Source organism: Benincasa hispida, chromosome 8, assembly GCF_027475165.1.
Source record: "Benincasa hispida cultivar pf3 chromosome 8, pf3_genome.v1.1, whole genome shotgun sequence".
NCBI classification, from domain to species: domain Eukaryota; kingdom Viridiplantae; phylum Streptophyta; class Magnoliopsida; order Cucurbitales; family Cucurbitaceae; genus Benincasa; species Benincasa hispida.
Window position 1 is genome coordinate 10,948,436 of NC_143485.1, and position 23,659 is coordinate 10,972,094.

The following is a 23,659-nucleotide window of genomic DNA, read 5'->3' on the forward strand; positions in this document are numbered from 1 at the left end:
CTTTTGTGGTGGTCCTTTGGCGTTTTGGAGAACCAATTTGAGCAGAGGGATTGTGATTGAAGAGAATCTTCAAAGGTATTGTGTTATTGAAACTCTCTTCTGAAATTTTGTTTCAAGGCATGTTTTAAACTCAAATTAAGTGTAATTAGAGTGTTTGTTGATTCTAATTTCTTCCGCTGCATGTTAGTTTACTCTATCATTAATGACCTTACTATGTGTTCTTTTGCCCTCTAAGTTTTTTTATAATTAATTTTAATACCAAGTTTTGTACGAGCCTTATGCATAATATCTCTAGGAATGAATTGATTAGTAGAAATAAACCTAAAATCATCTTTCAAGTAGTCGTCAATTACAGATGAAGAAACTTGCTTATGACAACTCTGAGTTGTATGCATTGAACAATCCTGGTCAAAAATGTATTTCTAAGCATCCACAACTCACTGTCCTTGTACCGAGATGCCCTAATATACCATTTACAGCCTTCTTGAAAAAAATTGAACTCAAGTGACTTTGTATTTGATCTTGTAGTCCTAAATTAAAAATTCTTCTTTATCGCTATTATGTACAAACACTTTGACGGTATTTCTTTACTTCCAAATACATCTTTTCCCTTCAAATCACCATTGAAATGAATATCTCTTATAACTTCATCATTTGAAGAAGAAGAAGTAGAACATAAACATAACATTCGATCACCACCTACACTATACTAATAGAAGTAGAAGATTCTTCCAAAGAACAATCACTTACATGAGTAACTAAAGGATGTATGGTGATTTCACCTTTAGCCAAGATCAAATACCAACAAACATTCTTGTCTTGTTTTATTGGGAATACAGTTTGATTATTATTTTTACCAAGATCCAATAGTATTGACAATTCTAGCAAACCATTCAATTAAATTTTCTCAAGTATCAAAATCGACTAAATTATTGAAGTCTATCATATCATCCACCAAAATTCTAGTAACCTTATAATTCTCATAAAATTGTAATGCATCAATGTCCACCATAAAGAACAACTATAGGAATATGTATCATGATATCAAATTACTGCAAACAGGTAAAAATATTATATAAGAAACTAATAGTAAAAATATCTATTATAGATACATAAAGAATAGAAAGTTATCATTGTCTATCAGTGATAGACAGTGTCTATCACTGTCTATTTATCACTAATAGACAGAGGTAAAATTCTCATGAAGCAAATTATAAATAAATTGAGTCAATCAAATCGGAAAAAAAACAAGCATGTCCTATAGTCCCAATTATATATATATATATATATATATATATATATATAAGGGTAAACAATAAAAACAACACAAACAAAATAACTAAATTCTATCACCGTAATAGATATAGATAAAGTTCTAACACTATATATCAGCAACAGACAGTGATAGAACTCAATCATAGTCTATCTGATTTGAATTCTAATTAGCCATGTTCCAGTTAAAATTGAATTCCAATCAGTTCAATTTAAGTGAATTCCAAACAATTGAAAAGAAGAGAAATGTCAACTGAATAACAAGAAGAAAAAAGAAAAGCACTAAAAAGCCAAGAAGAATCTGAATAAGGAAAAGGTGAAAAAAAATCTGAAAAACCTAGAAGAGAAGAAGAAGAAAAAGAAGACGACGGCGACGACGATGATGAAGAAGAAGAAGAAGTAGAAGGCCAATGTACCTTTGATTCGCCGATGATGAAGAAGAAAGACGAAAATCTGCTCTGCAATGAAGAAAATTCTAATTTCAAAGAAGGAAGTCGAGCAAGAAGAAGTCACCGAGAAGAAGGAAGTCGAGGAAGGAGGAAGAAGAAGTCGTCAGTCGAGAAAGAAGAAGAACCCAAAGTCGAAGAAGAAGAAATCACCGAAGTCAGGGAAGAAGAAAACGCTTATTACCACGGACGAAGTTCAAATATGAAGAGGGTATTTTGGGAATTTTTAGAAAAAGAAAATGTTTTGTTTGTGTAACGGGTAATTTGCTATATGTGTAAATAGTTTCCTATTGTTTCTATTTATAAGAAATTCCCTTTAGATAATTGCATTTTAAATAAAGAAGTGAATCCCTACCGTTTTTATTATAATCTTATATAAATACAGTATTTTGTAAGGAAGTAAAAACCTTTAAATTTCAATTTTTAGAATAAATTGTAATTATTTTTTATAAGAGAAGAAAAATATTTAAATATAATTTTGAATAGAAATTGGGATTAATATATTTTATAAGGAAGTGGAATATTTTAATTTTAATTTTTTTAAGTACAATGGAAAAAACTTTTGGTATATTTTATTTTTTAAAACTAAAAAATAAAACATAGAAAAAAAAATGGGCCACTTGGAGATACAAGTTCAATCCAAGCACATGTATAAAAAAGGCGGGCGGGAGAATAACAAATTTTAAAGTTTCATTTGAAAAAATGGCAAAAATATTTCAAAATTATAAAAATAGCAAAACAAATTTAAACAATTGAAAATAATAATTAGTAAATGACCAAACTACCCTAAAAGTAACTAAATTAAGTGTAAATAAGAATTAAAAGATACAATACTTCAAAAACAACTCGAATACCCCAAATACATTGTATCTAAACATTCCAGCAGCAATAATTAAAAATCACCTCCTATGGTCCTTCATGCTTGTCAATAGGAAGCATGTGTGTGAGGGAAGCCTACGACCAAACGGCAATGGTCATGAGAAGCTTATGAATGTCCACAATGATGAACTTCCTCCAAGGTGAGAGCAGAATTGATTATGCCAGTGAAGTTGTTGCCAACTGAGTATTTAAAGAAATTACAACCTTTGGACCATGTGACTAGACAAAGAGAATCCGTCAAGGATAAGCTTAGAAACCCTATTAGATTTAGGATTGTGTTTGACATCAATTTCAAAGCATCATTGTTGAAAACAATGTTCAAAGCATAAATAAAAGTAAGAAACACACGTGCGAGTGACCAAGGTCGACGACCTAGTGGAAATAGTCATCAGAAGCTAGCATGAGATTAAAGAGGATGGAGAGATTTGGGGAAGAGGGTAACGACTAACTAAAACAGAAAAAGAAGATGAGATTTATGGGCTTTTGTTATTTTATTTTATTTAGATGGTTAAATAATATATATATTATTGTAAGAAATTGCAAACAGATATTTGATCTTGAAAATATATCGTAGGGTTACATTTTCTTTAAACTTGTTTATCTATTTAAATTCTATTAAAATTTATTAGATTCTAAAAGGAAATATAGAATTTAAAATTCTATTAAAATTTATTCTGACGCGTGTTTTTCTTTTAGTTCTCATATATATATATATATATATATATATATATATACTTTAATCCAATCCTATCTCAAATTCAATATTTACAAATTCCAAACTTTTATCCATAGATTAAAAAATTTCAAATCCAAAAATTTCAACCATGATAAGAAAATTTCAAATTTGATATGAAACCATCAATTCAAATTTCAAAATGGGAGAAAAATCTAGCACATTTATCTCCAGAATCCATTAGGTGAAAATCTCTAACCAATGATTATAATTACATTGTATTTCTATTGAGAATTGATACACTGTCTCATTACTAAAGATTCCATTTACATTGTATTTTTATTGAGAATTGATATACGGTATAGAAATTACACAGTAATCTAAAAAGTTATTATGTGACCATATTAGGGATAATTTGGGATTAACAAAGTATATATCATGTGCGCAACACGCTTTTGTCAAAAATCTTATTAATTCCGTTTTTTGACAAAAATCGAGAGGAGACCTCTGATTTTGCTATTTTCTCCAATTTCTCTATAAAAAAATATAGTTTGGTGCATTGCTGGACTGTACTTATCTTTGTGTAGTCACCCAAGTATTCAATCATTGCAAGTTGTTATGTGTCAAAAAAAGTTTTTTTTGTAAAATAAATATATTTTTTTCAATATGATTGAATGAAATGCATGGTGTAAGTATTTTAAAAAAAGAAAAATAAAACTAAGCGACCGTGTACGGAAGGGTGCATATTGCAAACTAAGCAACCGTGTACGGAAGGGTGCATATTGCAAATTTGCCAATAAAAAATTTGTTTATAATTTGGCAGCAACGGACTTGCTCCTTTTATTCAAACTTGGCTCGAGATTTAGAATAATGTTTTTAAAATGTTACATAGATATGTTACGTTTCGTTTGATAACCATTTAATTTAAATTTTTTATTTTTAAAAATTTCTTTTCAATTTCTTACCATGATGTTCATCTTTCTTAAGTAGAAAAGTTAAATTCTTAGAAAATTTCCAAAAACAAAAATAAATATTTTAAAACTATTGTTTTAGTTTTCAAATCTTGATTTAGTTTTTGCAAACATGAGTAGAAAGTAGATAATAAAGTAAGGAATTTTGGAGGTGGAGGAAGTATTTATACGCTTAAATTTCAAAATTAAAAACAAAAAATAAGCCTCGTTTGATAACCACTTCGATTTTTATTTTTCGTTTTTGAAAACTAAGTCTATAGACACTATTTCTACATCCAAATTTTTTAATTTGTCCTATAATTTAAAAAACCTAGCCAAAATTAGAAAAATAAAAAATATAGCTTTTAAAATTTTGTTCTAATTTTTTAAATTTAGCTGTATTGTACTTAGCTATATTTTTTATAACCCTTTGGCTATATTCTTGCTTCAGAAAATTAGATATATTTGTTTTTAAATTTAGCTTTTAAATTCATTTTACTTAGGAAAGATGCAAATCATTGCAAGCAAAAAAAAATGAAATAGGCTTAATTTTTAAAAACAAAAAATCAAAGATGAAATAATTATCAAACTAGACCCAAATGAACACTAAATAGAGCCTTAATAATAATTTAGTTAAAATACCAATTTGATCCTTATATTTTGAAATTTGTTCAATTTTAGTCATTGTACTTTTAAATGTCTAATGTTAGTTTCTATATTTCCAATAAATCTTAAATTTAGTCCCTCAAAGTTAATTTTTAACTAAATTTATTAAATAATAGTAGTAACAATTTACAGGTAAGGAAATATAATATATAGATATGCTTTCAATATTTATAGTAAAATTGCTAAAAAAAATTCATCAACAAGAAACTGGGAGTGAAGAATAAATTTAAAATTTATCAAAAGTACAGTGACTAAAATTATAAATAGAGAAATTAAAACTAAACAAACTTCCAAGTACAAAGGCCAAAATAGCTATTTTAGCACAAAAAAAAATTAAAAATTGTAATATGAAGACAAAAATCATTAAAATTGATCTTCAACTACAAAAAAAAATAATAATAAATTTGAACTCTCTTCCATACATGTCCAAAATGTGTGGAAATATTTATAATTGTACTCGAAAAAAAGAACCTCATCTGCCAAAATGAGATCAGCTAATAATTGATATAATCTTTCATCTTAGAGGTGTGGGGTTCAATCTCTCATCCCACAATTGTTTTACTCAAAAAAATTAAAAAAAAAAAAAAAATCCCGGTCCAACATTGGTCGATGCTCTGTTTCAAGTGAACTTTGTTTGAATTCTTCTTCAGAGTGGAATGTTGATCAATAGCCTTAAAAAAAAAAAAATTATCTCCTTCACAATTAGTACCTTTCTAGTTTTTCATCTTATATCCATAATTTGGTTATAAGATGAAAAAGTTAATTTTTCATTCAAATAACGGTGCAATGCTCGATCTCGATCAAGAAAAATTATTCGAACAAATTTTTTTAAAAAAAGTTAGGTTAGTTGTGAAAGGAGTGAAAAAAAGAGAGTAAAATCATCTCATTGGCGTGGTACCCTGTCTGCGAACAACATTGTCACTAATCTTACAATCAATAGCGTAAAGTTTCATATCCGTCTTCAAAGAATCCATATCTTCTCTAAACTTCTTGTATATATCTCCTCTGTAAAACTCACTTGTTCTTCTCACCAAAATCAACGAAATCGCAGCTCCCAACAACGATATCCCAGTCAAAATGACGAAAGAATTTCTATAACAGAGTTCACCTTCGCATTTAAATTGGCTTGAATAAGCACTCGTCTTAGCTTCCTGGTCGTAGAATTTCCCAGCCACCAAAACATTCAGAACATAAGTCCCAATAGGGCAAGACAGTTGACCAAAATTATACAAAAAGGAATAATGTTTGAGACCAAAAATCTCTGAAATCATAGCGTAATACAATGGAATTTGAGAACCCAAAGCAAACCCAGTTATGATTGATGCAATATAAAGAGAATGATGGAAAGGAAAAGCCACTAAGATATGTCCAATACAAGAGATCAAAAGAGTGAAAGTGAGCATCAACGGTCGGGGGAATTTGAATTTCTCTAACAAGATTTCTGAAGCAAACCCAGAAAAGATTCTACCACAAAAGTTGAAAATACTGACGATTGAAATGATTGAATCAAGGGATTCATTTGAGTAGCCTTGCGATTCACCGATTTGACCAAAATTATCCATAGCTGTAAAGCTTGAACCAATCCCAATTATCATCGTCATGTATAAAATGAGCATATCAATGCTCAAAATTGCTTGAAGAACCGTGTAATCTTCTCCTCTTTTGGGTTTATTGAAAATGTTTTGGAAAAAAGAATCGGTCTGAAATGATGGGTTATTTAATTTTGGAGCAGAAATAGAGATTTGAGGGAGTGTTAGGGATTTCCTTAATTTAGTGATTTTGTTAAGATTCCATTGAACAAGTTCTTCTCTAATGGCAATTAACAGAGGAAGTAAAAGCAAACCCATGATTGCAGTGACAACTGAAACATGGGTTAATTCATCGAATCGAACTTCTCTTTGAAGGAAGATTAAGATGGTGAGAAACAGAGCAAGAATGAGGGAAACAGAGAGAAATTGAGTGAAAACTCTGAATTCATTTGGGTGTTTAACGATTGTTACTTCTCTGATCGCGTAAGCAAAAATGAGAGAAATTAAAGAAGGGAGCCAAGCAATCAAGAGAATGAGAGATTTGGTATCATGACCATAAATGGCATAGTAAACTTGAGTCAGTACAGCTCCACCTAGTCCCAAGAAACCTTTCAAAAGCCCTAATATTACTCCTCTTCTTTCTGGGAAATTCTTCACGCACGTGACTAGCACAACTGTTCAAGTCAACACAACAAAATATTAGTTCAAAATTTGTTTTTTTTTTCTTTTTTTTTTGTGTCCGGTTTGGAAGAACATGGGTGTCTTTCGTCTTTGAGTCTTTCTTGAAGTATAGGTTGTTTGATTCCTGAATTTTCAAAAACATATATTTTTAATTTCTATTTTTTTAAATAAATGCATCTGGTCATTAATTCTTTAAAATATAATATTTTTAGTCTCGAATTTTTAAGAATAAATTTAAAAGATCTCTTAGGTCATGTTTGGCAAACATTTCGACTTAATTTGATAATCATTTGGTTTTTTGTTTTTGCTTTTAAAAACTAAGTTTATTTTATCTTTTTTTTTCTTCTTTTTTTTGCAATGATTTGCATCTTTCTTAAACATAATGATTGAATTCGTAACCAAATTTTAAAAGATAAAAACAACTTTTTAAAAGCTACTTTTTTTAGTTTTTAAATTTTGACTTGGTTTTGTAAACCATTGGTGAAAAGTAGATAACAAATGAGGAAATTTGTGGTGGAAGTAGTGTCCATAAGTTTAATTTTTAAAAACAAAAGAAAAAAAAATTGTTATCAAATGGGGTCTTCGTTTTTTGTTTTGGTTTATGAAAATTAAGCCTACTTCATCTCCATTTATTACCATGATTTATATATTTTTTAAGTACAATGGTTGAATTCTTAGCTAAATTCCAAAAACAAAAACAAAATTTTAAAAACTATTTTTTTTAGTTTTCAAATTTTGACTTGCTTTTTAAACTATTGATAAAAAATAGATAAGAAAAAGATGAAATTTGAAGGTGAGAGTAGCGTCTATAAACTTAATTTTCAAAAAAAAAAAACACAAATACCAAAGGATTACCATACAAAGCCTTGACTATTCTAAAATCTTAAAGACTAAAAAAGTATGTTTTAAAAATTCAGAGACCAAACGCACGTACTTCAAAACTCAAGAATAAAAATGTAATTTTCTCTTGAGTTTTTAAATATATATTTTTTGGCACTAGAGTTTGTAAGAATAAGTACATTTAATATATGGGTCTTTCAAAATAAATCTTTTTAATTCATAATTTTTTTTCCTTTCAAAAGGTAATGTATTCCTTTTTAGTCAACAACAAAATATTAATTCAAAAAATTGTCAAAATTTGAAGAACATGTGTGTTTAATCTTTAAGTTTTAGGCAAAATACCTTTTTAGTTTTCGAATTTGAAAAAGTATATGTGTTTGTCCCTGAAATTTCAAAACAAACCTGGTTAATCCCTGAGTTTTTAAAATAGATGCATTTAGTAATTTTTGAAATCCTTTTTTAGTTTTCAAATTATTAAAAATAGATTTAAAAGTTCGTTCTTAAAACTATTCTTTATTTTCATTTTCATTTATATAAGTATATGAAATTTTGAATTATAAAAATTACATGGACCTTTCTAACCTATTTTTAACCTAACATTCAAGGACTAAATTACTATTTTCATAAAAGTTTAGGAACTAGAAGTTTTTGTTTAACCTAAAATTAAAAACATAACTAGTTTTTAATTTTAGAGAGCATCCCTATTGTGGCATTAATTACCTGTATTGGCTAGAGTCTGAGAGTTTCCTCCGACTGCAAAATAAAAGCAAAAGTACTCAACGGTCGGCCTCACAACTTTTCCGGTGACAGCTTCCCAAATCTTGAAGTGGCCAATGAAGTTGACGGCGGAGGAGAGGACGAGAAGGCACCAAGACGGCAGGATCCCGCCCAAAAGGGCAGAGATAATGCCAACGTTTGATCCGAGGTCTTTGTAAAAGCCAATCTTGTTGAGTGTAGTTTGGTCACATTTGAGCGTTTCTTTAATGTCTTTAGAGAAATGAGGAAACAAAAAAAAGCTGCCGGCGCCGGTCATTACAAGGAAGGAAGCAAAAAGCGAGAACCACCGTCCGACCACCACTTGCCGAGCAAAACTCAAGAATTCTGCGGTACCCATTCCGCCATTATTGCTGACTGGTATCGTCGATACAACCATTTTTTTTAAGAAGAAAAAATAAGAGGAAGTGTACAATCATTTGGTTTCTTTCAATTCTTGTTCATGTTTTATATAGATTGAATGACCGGTAACAAATTTCAGAATATACAGTTGGCAAACAAAAGACAAATAATAACAGAAAGACCTATGAACTGTGATGGTCATGGACAACTATAATAACTAATTTTAGTAGGGTAAAATGTAGCGCCAAACAGCTTCTACTTTGAAGCTAGGTGCATTGAATTTTATTAAAACACATGTGCTTAAATTCAAAATCTTAAACCATATGAACTCAATGGAAAATTTGCTAAAACGTCAAAATAAATTTAAAAAAGAAAAGAGAGAGAGATGGAAAAGTAGAATCTACTTTTACCTCTAAATTTATCAAGTTTTATATATAAATTTTGATTTGAGAATTCACTACAAGAAATTTGACTTTAGATGTCGGTTGGAAAAATAAACACGGATGTACAATATCGGTTGTACAAAGAAAACGAATCTTTAATGTCGGTTTTAAACTGACATTATAGATATATTTTAATAAAAAATAAACCTTGTTAAAACCTTCTTAGTCATATGTAGGAACCTCAATCAATAGCCTCCATCGCCTCTGTCGTCGTCTAGCCACCACCGCCCACACCATTGATCAAGAAGATCCAGCCACCAGCATCATCTATAGGTCACGGTCGAATGGCCAGATCTACGCATGCATCCTAGTCATGTGTTCGCCTAGCCGTCAGCCTCTTTCTATTCACGCGTCTGTCCGAGTTTCTGGCATGCGAGCTCTACCATCGTGCACTGCCATCGATGAGCCTCCATCGTTCCTTTGAGTTTCATCGGAATCTCGGAGCTAGGTAAGGATTGGTTTATTTTGGTAAGTTTTGTGATTTTTCTTGAAGGTCTTGTTCACCCATTGAAGTTTTGGACTAATAATTAATTTAATTTCGATTTTTGGGGTTGGATTCGAAGTTTTAAGGGTGTCGAAGCTGCTATATCCAGCAGAGGTAAAGTTCGTTTTGGTGGATTTTAGTAAGTTCTTAAGGTTTTGAACTCCATTGGGATGCTTATTTATTGCTAGAAAATTTGGGTTAATTCTCTAACGTTGACTTGTGTTTAGGAGGAAGTATTTTGAGTGGAATCTTGGGTAATTTTTGGATCAAAAGCACATTTGGTAAATGGTTAAATGACACTTGGTGTCATACCCTTCCCCAGATTACCCTGCAAATCCGAGGAAAGATGTGAAGATAGTAGTTGCTAACCCTCTTATGACAACAACTGCCTAACATTCTTTTGTGAACCTGTGTCCTTAGTACCTGTTAAACCTGATTAGTAGTTTATAGGTCACCAAAGCTTAACACACATTCTCAACAACAACTCAAAGAATACAAATCAATATTAACCAGAATACCGACATCAACAGAAATAACAGTTCCAGAAAACCAAGCCTATTTACAACAACAGTTCGACACAAGTTCTACCCTGTTTCCCACGACATGAACATAAGAACTAAATTAAAATATGATGAGCTACCTAATCTTCAATTTCTTTGAGGTTCTGAGAAATGATTGACTAACAGAACTGCTAGGCCTCGAGACGTTGACCGCTACTCGAGGAGGAAAATATTTAAAAAGGGTGAGCTGGAAATGCCCAGTAAGTGACTTCTTTAAAGAAAACATGTTTTCATAACTCAGGCATAAACATATTTAAAATGAAACATTCATATTCACATAGTAGGGTTCATAAATAAAAATTAGGAAATTAGGAAATTAAGAAAATCATAACATGGAAACCCTAGGTTAAATCTCATCAACAAGTCAACATATCTTGTAAAACTCCCCTACTTCTTTGTTTGAACATGCGCGAGAGTTCTTTTGCTCAATTCCTACTAACCTTAGTTAAGAGAGAGCTCTTTTGCTTGATCTCATCAACATCGATAACATAAGTCTTACGTGCACGTAGAAATGAGTAGGAGTTTACCTTACTATACCTTCGGTAGCAAGGATCGTCATGTAACTAGGTACCTTACCATACATTCGGTACCAAGCTTGGAAGTAGGTTTTACATATCAACACTCATATTAATACCATAAAATAACATACTTATGAAGCTTACAGAAATTAGTAAGTAACTCATTTCAGTGCTAAGTCATGGCATAAAACTCAAATGGAACGCATGGAAACATCATATAAAAATTGTCTTTTAAACCATCAATCATTCGCTCAAACTCGACTGCCATTACTGTAAGCATGCGTTGGAACATCAAGGCAAAAACAATTTTGCATGGAAAATTCATAAGTTAAACACTTAAAAAAAACTAGTCACTCACTGTCTTAAGCTACTTATCAAAGGGGTCTATGAGCCTTTCCTATTTGCATTTGCCTTGAAACAAGGAAAGGTCTCTTGGTCAGTACAATTTGCTCTCTTTCAAGCTTAACGCATAAACTTAACTTCATCGCATCATGACTGAGTTCAACGCATCCTAACCCATCTCACCGCATCAGCTACCCTTAGCCATTTGACCTTGTAACTTGGCTGAAAATTGGCAATCCTTCCTCAAAGTGCTCGGGTAGGCATTGAAACGCCTTTTTTTAGCCAATGCGATGAGCATCTACTATGTGGCATACTAAAAGCACCTTAGCTGTGAACACTTTGTCTATGCTCACATGTATCAACGCATATCATTAGTTGGTTAGTTGTTTGCTTGTTCTTTGTACGCAGCTGCCTACTTATTCATCCACAATACCATTTCAAACTTTAATTTCCAGATCTATAACTCTAATTCCAGCATTTAACTGGCTAAACTTTCTTTAACGAATTCACTCATAAACATCTTAACTCTCACTTACCTTAGAACTTGAGCATTACTCCATTTGAGTCAATTAGAAACCCCCAACTCTCCCTCAAGCTTGCCCTAGAGTTCTTCACATCTTTTGAGCTTCAGATGGCAACAACACTTCCTTTCCTTAGGTACAGGAAAATTTTGGCAAACATGTTTCCTTATTTACATGGTTTATTTATACTTAGGCTCGCATGAGCATCCAACTTAATTAAAAGTCACCTGACATGCTAATCTTTTAATTGGCATTTCTAAGTGCCACCTGGCCCGCTTACAAGTTAATTAAGTTAAACTCCCCAAATTAACTTTGTTGCATGGCTTGCGGTCACTTAAGCCTTTTTTTGGTCAGCGCATACTTCCACTCATTGTCACATCCTCTGAACGACACCTTTGACGCATTGATCCATTGTCGCCTCGTTTGCTTACAGCCCTCACCATTCCATACAAGGTTGGTTGCATGCTTTCCCTATACTAATCTCGGCCATTCCTTGTCGTTTAAAAGCAATCTTACTTCTTCCAAGGCCTTTCTCATACCACATAGCTACACTTAGCCATAATATCCCCTTCTTGGACTTCTGGTCGCATGGCGCACCATAGCTTCAACGCATAAAATCTTGTACTTTCTCTATGTGTTAACTTCTTTCACTTCATACGAGAGCTTGACATCTCATACTTAACATATTTTCCTGTCTTCTTCCAACTTGCCACACGTTTAACTTCCCATTGTTTTTCAAACTCTCTATGTGTCAACTACTCTTACAAACTAAGAGCATATTTTTCCAAACATTTAGGAGATTTCCCTCTTTTAAACATTACAAACACATAATTAAAAGAATTTAAATATAATTAACTAGTATAACAAGTTTAGAGGTTTACAATTTACCTTCCCCTTAAAGAAATTTCGTCCTCAAAATTTTTCATGAACTTCTCATGTGAATAGGTGTGGATACCTATTTTTCATCTGCACTTCAGCTTCCCATGTGGCTTCTTCTGCTTCATGATTACTCCACAAGACTTTAAGTAGTGGAATAGTCTTGTTCCTCAACACCTATTATTTCTTGTCTAGAATCTGAATTGGTTCCTCTTCATAAGATAAATTCTCTTTTAGTTGCATTGGTTGATCTTAGAGAATATGAGTAGGGTCGGGTACATATTTATTTAACATAAACACTTGGAATACAACCTATATCTTAGATAACTCAGTAGGTAAAGCTAACCTATAGGTTACTGGCCCAACGCGTTCAATTATCTTCTAGGGTTCTATATATCTTGGACTTAGCTTACCCTTCCTACCATATCTGAGTATCCCTTTCCATAGATATAACTTCAGGAATACTCAATCTCTAATTTCAAACTCTAACTCTCTTATTCTCATGTCTATATAGCTCTTTTGTCTATCACGAGCTATCTTCAGATTTTCACTTATTAACTTAACATTTTCTGATGTCGTTTGAACTAAATCTGGTTTTATCGATTGCCTTTCACCAACCTCGTTCCAGCAAACTGGAGTGTTATAGGGTTTTCCATACAAAGCCTCATACAAAGCCATATGAATACTTGAATTGTAACTATTATTATAAGCAAATTCTGCCAATGGTAAATGTGTATCCCAACTACCTTTAAACTGCAATACATAGGCTCTTAACATATCTTCCAAGATTTGAATCGTTCGTTCTGACTATCCATCCGTCTGTGAATGAAAGGGCGTACTAAACTGCAACTTAGTACCAAGTTCCTTTCGCAAACTAGGCCAAAACTTTGAGGTAAATCTTGGATATCTATTTGATATAATATATAGTGGAGCCCCAAACTGGTTCGCCACTAAATCAACGTACAACTTAGCCTGCTGGTCAAAGGTAGATATGGTTTGACAGACAAAAATTTTATCATCTTTGTCATTTTGTCTACTATTACCCAAATGCCATTGTAGCCATTGGGTGTCCTGGGTAGACTAAACAGAAAATCCATGGTCACATGTTCCCATTTCCATTTAGGTATTGGAAGTGGGTTCAACAAACCTGCAGGTCTTTGATGCCCTAGCTTAACCTGCTGACAGTTCGAACATCTATCTACATAAGTGGCTATATCCTTCTTCATGCTCAGCCACCAATAAAACTTCTTCAATGCCCTATACATCTTAGTGCTACCTGGGTGCATAGCATAGGCTAAATCATGGGTCTCTTCTAGTACTATATTTTTCAGCGGCTCATTGTTGGGAACATATAACCTATCACCCTTCATCATAGCTCCATCTCGTCTCAAGACTTAATTTGATCTCTGTTGTTGTCTAACTTCTTCAATCAACCTACTGAGATTAAAGTCTGCTATTTGAGCTCTGATGATATCATCTACTAATGTAGGTCTTACCTGAAAATGAGCTATCATTTCCTCCGAATGACCCTTGTCAATACAGGATTAGCTCCCTTAAACTCCTGCAATAACCTTCCCCTTAAAGAATTCAACATATCTCTGGGACAGCTCAATTTTCTGCTCAAAGCATCTGCTACCTTATCTGAGTGGTATTAAATGGTGCAATCATAATCTTTTATCAAGTCCATCCATCATCTCTGTCTCAGGTTTAATTCCTTCTTATCAAAGATATATTTTAAACTTATATGGTCTGTAAAGAGATGACATTTCTTAGCGTATAAGTAATGCCTCCAAATCTTCAATGCTAGCACATCAGCTACTAGTTCTAGATCATGGGTAGGATAATTACACTCATGCTTCTTCAGTTGCCTGGATGCATAAGTTACGACCTTACCATCCTGCATCAACACACATCTTAATCCCTATATGAATGTGCCATAGTAAATCTCGAAACTCCTTCTCTAGCACTAGAAGGGTTAGGATTGGCGCAATCACCAATATCTGCATTGAGTCTTCAAAAATCCATTCACAGTTACTGTCCATTCAAAATTTTCATCCTTCCTAGTTAAATTGGTCAATGGAAGAGCTACCTTTGAGAAGCCTTCCACAAACCTCCTGTAGTAACCTGCAGACTAAGGAAACTACGTACTTTTGTTATTGAGGTAGGTCATTCCCATCTAACAATAGCCTCAATCTTCTAAGGATCAACACTGACACCTGCTGCAGACACCATGTGTCCTAAAAATACCACTTGGTCTCGCCAAAATTCACATTTTCTGAACTTAGCATATAATTGCTTCTCATGTAGTTTTTGCAACACTATCCTCATATGCTCTGCATGTTTTTCTTTACTACCTAAATACACTAGGATATCATCTATAAAAACAATTATAAACTAATCTAAGTATGAATGAAATATTATATTCATCAAATCCATAAACATTGTTGGGGCATTAGTTAGGCTAAATGGCATATCCAGAAATTCATACTTGCATGTTTTCCATACAAGCCTAAGTATAAATAAATAAACCATGCAAAGAAGGGAACAAGTTTTCCAAAATTTTCCTACACCTAAGAAAAGTAAGTGTTGATGTCGTCTGAAGTTTAGAAGGTGTGAAGAACTCTCGAGAAAGCTTGAGAGAGATTGGGGGTTTCCAATCGACTCAAAGGAACTAATGCTCAAGTTCTAATGTAAGTGAGAGTTAAAATGTTTATGAGTGAATTCGTTAAAGGAAGTTTAGCTAGTTAAATGTTGGAATTAGAATTAAGGAATCTAGAAAATTGAAATTTGAAATGGTATTGTGGATGAATAAGTAGACAGCTGCATACAAAGAACAAGCAAGCAACTGACCAACTAATGATATGCATTGATACGTGTGAGCATAGACAAAATGTTCACAGCCAAGGCGCATTGAGTACATCGCATAGTAGAGCTCATCGCATAGCCTAAAAAAGGTGTTTTAGTGCCTACCTAAGTACCCCGAGGAAGGATTGACAATTTTCAGCCAAGTTATAAGGTAAAGCTAAGGGTAGCTGATGCGGTGAGATGGGTTATGATGCGTTGAACTTAGTCATTGATACGATGAATTACTAGTATGTGATGAAGTTAAGTTTATATATTAAGCTCGAAAGGGAGCTAATTTTATTGACCAAGGGACCTTTCCTTATTTCAAGGCAGACGCAAATAAGAGAGACTTACAAACCCCTTGGATAAATAGCTTAAGACAGTGAGTGACTAGTTTTCAAAATATTTGCTAAATGTTTTACTTATGAAATTTCCACACACAATTTTTTTTACCTCGATGTTCCAACGCATGCTTATAGTAATGGCAGTCGAGTTACTACATGATTGATGTTTTAAAAGACAGTTTTTATATGATGTTTCTATGCGTTCCACTTGAGTTTTATGCCATGACTTAGCACTGAAATGAGCTACTTACTGATTTTCGTACGCTTGATAAGTATGTTATTTTATGATGTTAACATGAATTTTGATAAGTAAAACCTACTCCTAAGCTTGGTACCGAAGGTATGTAAGGTGCCCAGTTATATGACGATCCTTGACCGAAGGTATGGTAAGGTAAGCAGAATCCTACTCATTTCTACGTGCACGTAAGACTTATATTATTGACGTTGATGAGATCGAGCAAAAGGGCTCTCTCTCAACTAATTTTAGTAGGGATTAAGCAAAAGGGCTATCACGCATGTTCAGGCAAAGGAGTAGAGGAATTTTATAGGATATGTTGACGAGATTTAAACTAGGGTTTCCATGTTATGATTTTCTTAGTTTCCTAATTTTTATTTTTGAACCCTGGTACGTGAATGAGAATGTGTCATTTTAAATTTGTTTATGCTATGAGTTATGAAAGCATGATTTCTTTAAAGAAGTCATTTACTGGGCATTTCCTGCTCACCCTTTTTAAATTTTTTCCTCCCTAGGTAGCAATCGACATCTTAAGGCCTAGCAATTCTGCCAGTCAATCACTTCTTAGAACCTCAAAGAAATTGAAACTTTGGTGGCTCATCATGTTTTGTTAAATTTAGTTCTTATATTTATGTCGTGGGAAACAGGGTATAACTTGTGTCGAACTGTTGTTGTAAATAGGCTTGGTTTTCTGGAATTGTTATTTCTGTTGAAGTTTGTATTATGGTTAATATTGATCTATATTCTTTAAGCTGTTCCTGAGATTGTGTTTTAAGCTTTGGTGAATTCTAAACTACTAATCAAGTTTAACAGGTGCTAAGGACACAGGTTCACAGTGAGTATGTTGGGCAGTTGTTGTCATAAGAGGGTTGACAACTACTGTCTTCACATGTCTCCTCCGTTTCGGAGGGTAATCTGGGGAGATGTGTGACAAGTTGGTATCAGAGCACAAAATTTTAGAAATAGAGTCATGCATTAGATTAGGAGCATGTGAATAATGTTATGAGCCTAATAATGCATATGTTATAGGATTCAAGCTTCGAGAAAGTGATGGACTGACTTGGCGGATGACTGAAAAGGATCGAGCCCCTACCAGAGATCCTGTAGCTCGAAGAATTTTTCCTAGTTAGTGGAGACTGCGATGCGAATGGAAGAGAGCCAGACAGAGGACAGGCAAGATAGGGAAGTCTCTAGAGGAGAGAAGAGGAAATTTACTCCAAAAGAGTCTGGTAGGAGAGATTTTAAGCCCCATTTTAGTGGGCTAGTGACTCTCAAGGTAGTACAACAAGCAATCAACAGAGGAGAGATAGGCAAAGATCCAGCCAGACAGTTGGGGGATCTAGATCATGACGTACAGAGGAGACAGTGACCAATACAGATAGAAAGCCCCAGTGTTTCAGATGTGGAAAATTTCATTCAGGACAATGCTACGAGGGATAGAATGTCTGCTATCAGTGTGGACAACTTGGGCATTACAAGAGGGAATGTCCCTAGTTGATTTCAAGGGTGCAAACTGAGATGAAGGCAACATCCCAAACAATGATGTAGCCTAAGGTAGGCACCAAAGGCGATGAGGGCACTAGTAGTGCCAAGCAGAAAGGTGCAGCAGAACAGCCTCGTCAACAAGGCAAGGTTTATGCCATGACCTTGTAGGAGGCTGAGGATGCACTAGATGTCGTTACTGGTACGATTTTTATTCATGATAAACCTGCCATGTATTATTTGTTCCAGGAGAACCTCATTCATTTATTTCTAGCATATTTGCATTTAGTAATGATAGGATGCTAGAAACTATGCCTGCGGAGTTAATTATTTCTACCCATTTTGGTGATGTGCTGATAGTTAATAATTGTTATAGAAACTATGTACTTCTTATAGAGGGACGGAACATGGAGATTGATTTGATTCCCTTAGAACTGTTAGAGTTTGATGTTATTCTAGGGATGGATTTCTTGTTTAAATACCATGCATTTGTTGATTGTCATAAGAAAGAAGTGATATTCAGATTCCCAGGTCAAGCAGAGGTAGTGTTTATAGGGAAAAAGGAAAATGTTCCCTACTTAACTGATTTTAGCAGTAAAGATGATAGCTTGAAGAAATACAAGCTATCGCAGCCTCTTACTTAGAATAATGAGGGTTGATGAGCAAAACATGCGTTGATATTACTTAAAATTCATGTGAAATAATAAACTTACATTGGTTTACACTAAAAATCCCCACTAACCCTATATCATTCGTTATTCTACATCAAAGTGTCTATTTTGTAGTTATTGCAAGAGTCGATCGCATACATTGATCTCAATGAAGCAAAGTTGATCACATGCGTTGATCTCAATGAAGAAAAGTTGATCGCATGCAATGCCACAACTACAGTGATAGTCATGATAAAGGTATAATCGCAAAGAGTGGGTGGAATGCAGTGATCCTTCAGAATAAACGATTATGAATGCATACCTCGGGAGTATCAAAACGATAAGATCATGATGACATTCTCACCTACCGCGTCAATAATGACAGTGATTCAGAGTGGGATTATCAAAGTTGTTGACGTTTGGCACTATAAATAGAGCCTTGGAGTCTGAGTTCAAGCATCTGGGAACTTCTGCCTTGGGCAGACTCCTGTGATCACAGATGAGAGTATGACCAAGATTTTCTCTGAGAGTTCTTCATTTCCACAACCTTTTCTGATTGACAACCAAAGCTTCACTAGAGGTAGAGCTTGAAAGGACCTCTTCTATCACCCATCTATTACACCACCGACAGCCTTGACATACATCTGATGGAAGCAAGAGATTGCCTACATCTAGTCATTCACCTTTTCTTCTCACCTTTGTATTATATTACATTTTAGCTTAAGACATTAATACACTTTGTAATCAATACATCTCTTTAGTTCCTTCAACATCATTTGCATTATCTTCTTCTATTTTATCGTCTTTCTCTTTCACTACCATGAGCTGAAAACGGATTGCAAGAGTTATCGCATACTCAGTCATGCATTATAGAAATATGATGCATGTAGCGAACCATCGAAAGGTGTGCATCACGAGAGTATAGTGAGTCAATCCTCTTTGCTTAGTGTGAGGCCATCGTAATGCTTGTTTATGATCGCTCATAGAAATAAGTAGCTATAACTAACTACTCGAGAGGGTAAGTAGTTATGGAATTCATTGAGTAGAGTAAGAAGTGTTCCTAAAGATAGGAATAACCTTATGCTCAATGCAATATCCATCATGCGTTATAGAGATATAACACATGTGGCTAGCCACCAAGAGGTGTGCGATGCGCGAGCACGGTGAGCTGGGATTACCCTCGCGACTAAACTTAGGGACTTGGCGATGTCTCCTCCCCATCCTGCTTCTCCATGCATCTTATCACACGATAACAGTTGTCACATCTCCAATGACTCTTATAGTTAGACTTCAATTGCTCATTATCTATTTAGCTAGGAGTAGGAGTAACGCATAGTTAATCAACTTCTTTTTATTTTTATTTTTATTCCCCGCCTCAAACACATCACTTACATTCGTCTTTTAGTTACAATTCCCTGTGTTCGACCTCGGATCATCCCGAGAAACTTGCGATCTTGTTATACTTGGCTAGAGAGCAAGAAAACTTGTGACAAGAACGCATGATCATCACATACATGCTTAACACATAACGTATATTCTTCAGACCATCGCATGATCATCGCATGACCATTAACGCATACTAACAAACCAATTTATCCTCAACAAATGGCCAGAAAGTTGTTGAGTAAAGGTTGTGCAGCATATTTGGCCCATTGAGGATCATGCCAAGTTTTCCCTAATCATACATATAAATAATATGATATATGTATATTAATTCAATCAAAACATTGAAAATAAAACCACTCACAGTTCACCAGCAAGTGTTTTCCCATTTTTCGAGTTCCTTGGTTTCCCTGTTTCAATCCAATAATCCCATAGAATCCCATGTTTAGGGTTAAAATAACCTTAGAATACCTTCCTAACCCTAATCCTAGCTTATCAACCCTGACAGATACAAAACTAAACCTTTGGATTGGCAAAGAAAGTTGTGGGTGCAGGGATTGGTCTCTTCAGCACAACTGGATGTAGGGTTGCTCTTCACAACAAGACTGGACATGTGGACACCTTTTCCCAACACATGATTAACTATTTTCAACACCTAATCATCAAGCTTGGATGCATGGTAGCCTTATCTCAATGCATGGTCCCTCATTCTAACCTCTATTTTCTTTCTAACAATTCCTCATTGAGATTCTCTTGAGAGAATTTTGAATCGTGAAGTAAAATGAGATCCTCCGGGGTATTTTTAGGCCTTAGCAAACCATTTTTGTCATCCTCTTATACCTCCAACGCATGACACCTCCTTTCTACATGAAATCTAAGTGTCTTATTCATGTTAAGCAATGCATACTCTTTGCCACCAGCTACTTGCATGCAAACTTGATGTCTCTTCACCTTACCTTGTCCAACACATACTTCCTTTTGAAGTGGCCATCCCATGTTTTACATGCTCAACTTTGCTCCTCGACCGTCCACCATCTACTCAGCTTTTCAAGGTTTCATTTGGTTGAGCCATGTACTTCAACTTGAGCTTGTTCCCTAAGGAAACCCATCCTCACCGCATGGTACACAAGTTGGATGCATGGTTCTTTCCATACTACCAACTTGTCTCCATACTTAGGTTATTTTGTACACATGTATCTCAACTATGCGTCCAACTTCTCCTGCACTTATTCTTCCTTGGGTTTTATCATCTTCTTAGAGCATGGTTTCCTCCCTTGAGTTCATAGCTTACTTCCTATTTACCTCAAAGACTTTCATTCCTCTAAGGTATGTGTCCATTAAGATTTTTATCACGTGCTTTATTTATGCCTCTCATTTGTTCAAGATGGAGTCTATACCATCCTTCATGCATCCAATGATACCTCCATGAAGGAACTCTTATTCAAGAGAACCAATTAGTGGAAGCAAGATCTTTCCAAGCCCATTGTGAAAGAATTAAACGTATTCACAAACATACAGAACAGTTATGCATTTTAAACAAAATTATAGCATGCATTCTTAATCAAATACAAAAGGAATGAGAGACATACCTTTGAAGAACACTTCTTCTGTAAATCTCTTGCTCTCGTGAAGAATTGGACAGCAACCTCTTGCTATCGTTCAGATCGCCTAGCCAATCGTCTAGTAATCACGAATAGTCTTCTCCTTAAACAAGCACCCTTCAACACTACCAATCGACAACCTTGGTATCCTCGGACTGAGAATCCAGGAAGTGTGGGCTCTGTGTGAATTTGGTAGAGGGATGGAGGAAGGAAACGATTGAGCTACATGATCAAGCAAGTGGGAAAAAGTTTTGTCTATCACATAGATTGAGAATGCTTGATCGTTTAGTAAATCTCGCTAGCACATGATCATTTAGTAAATCTTGCTAGATCGTTTACATGATCGTTTAGTAAATCTCGCTAGCACACAATTATTTAGTAAATGACGCTGGATCGTTTACACGATTGTTTAGAAAGTGTCGCTCTATCGCTTAGTCTCTCGTGAGGCCTATTATGTAGTCTCTCGTGAGTAAACGATTAGTAATTCACTAATTGAAGCGATATCTTAACAAAATGAAAACACTTTTCATTTTATCCTTCAGATATTCAAAACTTAAAAATAACCTCCCACCTTCACAGTTAATGGAGAAAATAACCAACCACAATTATCACATAATTGTTTAATTAAATAAATATAATAACCAACTTATCGTATTATATTTATAACCTACAGTTTTAATATCACATCATATGTAATATTTAAACCATAGTTATTTTCTCCTTTATTTAATATAAATCATATTTATATCAATTCTTTTAATTAATGTATCTCATACATCATATCAATTATATCACATATAATTGAACCAAATTAGTTATATCATATATAATTAAATTCCCTCTTGTTAATTTAAACACTTCAAACTAACCCAAAAACTGATTCTCAACTTGAATCCATTGAGCTACCAAGGGGACCTTATGGACCTGTAGCTTGAAGCTCCAACGATACGTGAATAGTTGACTAAACTCTTTAATCACAAAATCCACCATCCGTTAACTATCGAGCACTTCACTAAAGACCGACAACTGCACTCTTCTCACTATAGATATATTTCTGTGTCCATTGGATATAACCAATCAACAGTACGATAACCCTTCAGAGATCGCTCGTAAGTATAACTAGGCCAATTTACCGTTTTGCCCTTATAGTTACATCTAACTCCTTAAGTACCACTGATTCCTCTAATGAACAATACATCATAGTCCTACTATGAGTGAACATCTCTCGGGCCATGAGAAATGTGGCGCCACATCGTTCAAGCCCCGAAATCAGCCCTTAAGGGAGAAATCTTTCTACTTACCCCTGCTTTAGAGAAGAAGTGAATTTCATCTTGTGTAGCTAAGTTCCCAGCTCCTCAATCAGACGAATCCCCAAAGTGGTAGGTTTGAGTTGACAATCTGGCCACTCACACCCATGCAAATCAAATGACTGCCCTCATAGGCAGGAGTTCCCAACTCACTCAGGATTAAGGTCATGTTACCTATGGTCATATTGGTGAAATGAAAGTCTTTGTCATGAACAGCGTTATATAACGAGACTAAACATTTCGTGGTCTGGTCTTATACAAACTCTTTTATATAGGACACCCCGTTTGCATGTCTCCACATAAATGATTAGGATTAAACCATCTGTAGTACTTTACAACACTTGTAACATCTACAAAGCGAACCGTATCCGTAGTGTCACAAGGATAAGGTTTCTCTCCTTTATCCATATACTGCAGACCATTTAGGTTATCACTTAAAGCATGATCCACTTATTTGTCTCCACATACATGCTTAAGTTACAACGATAACCAGGGATCTTAATTTATTGGTTTGTGGTTAATGCAAATAAAATATCTCATATTTCATAGACAATAATGAAGAAAATATTCCATATTATTACATCACAAGCGTTTGTTCATACATGTTTACAAACTACAAGACCTTACGAGATTTAGGGCATCTACCCCAACACTCCATGCATCCGACCCTTAAATTTTAGGTTCATCCACTCATGGCGTCTTATGTTGTCAACCACTTAGCCAAATTATCCTGAACTACCCTATGCGTTCACCATCCTAGGATAATGCATCCAACCCTAATTTTCTTACTTAGTTGTGCATAGTTCAACGCATGTTTATCTAACACTTATCCAATTCTTCCCTGTTCACTTAACCCTAGACATCCCAAGATAGTTCTTCTATGCGTTGAAGTCTTCCTATTTGGCTTAGATATGCATCCAAATAGGTTTATCTTTACCCTAGTATACGTTCAAGGCTCTCTTCACTTCCTACTATGTGTTCAACTTAAAGTGACTTATCCAAGGTTAGGCCCTTACT

At 34.3% G+C, this 23,659-nt stretch overlaps 1 protein-coding gene across 1 annotated transcript; it reads right to left on the reverse strand.

Moving 5' to 3' along the window:
• Positions 1–5,764: 5,764 nt before the first annotated feature.
• Positions 5,765–9,089, reverse strand: LOC120083913 (protein NUCLEAR FUSION DEFECTIVE 4-like). Its single transcript, XM_039039821.1, has 2 exons — positions 8,657–9,089; positions 5,765–7,089 (listed from the first exon to the last, which is right to left on the reverse strand). Exons 1-2 carry the CDS (start codon positions 9,087–9,089, stop codon positions 5,765–5,767), a joined length of 1,758 nt encoding a protein of 585 aa, XP_038895749.1.
• Between the last annotated feature and the right edge of the window lie 14,570 nt (positions 9,090–23,659).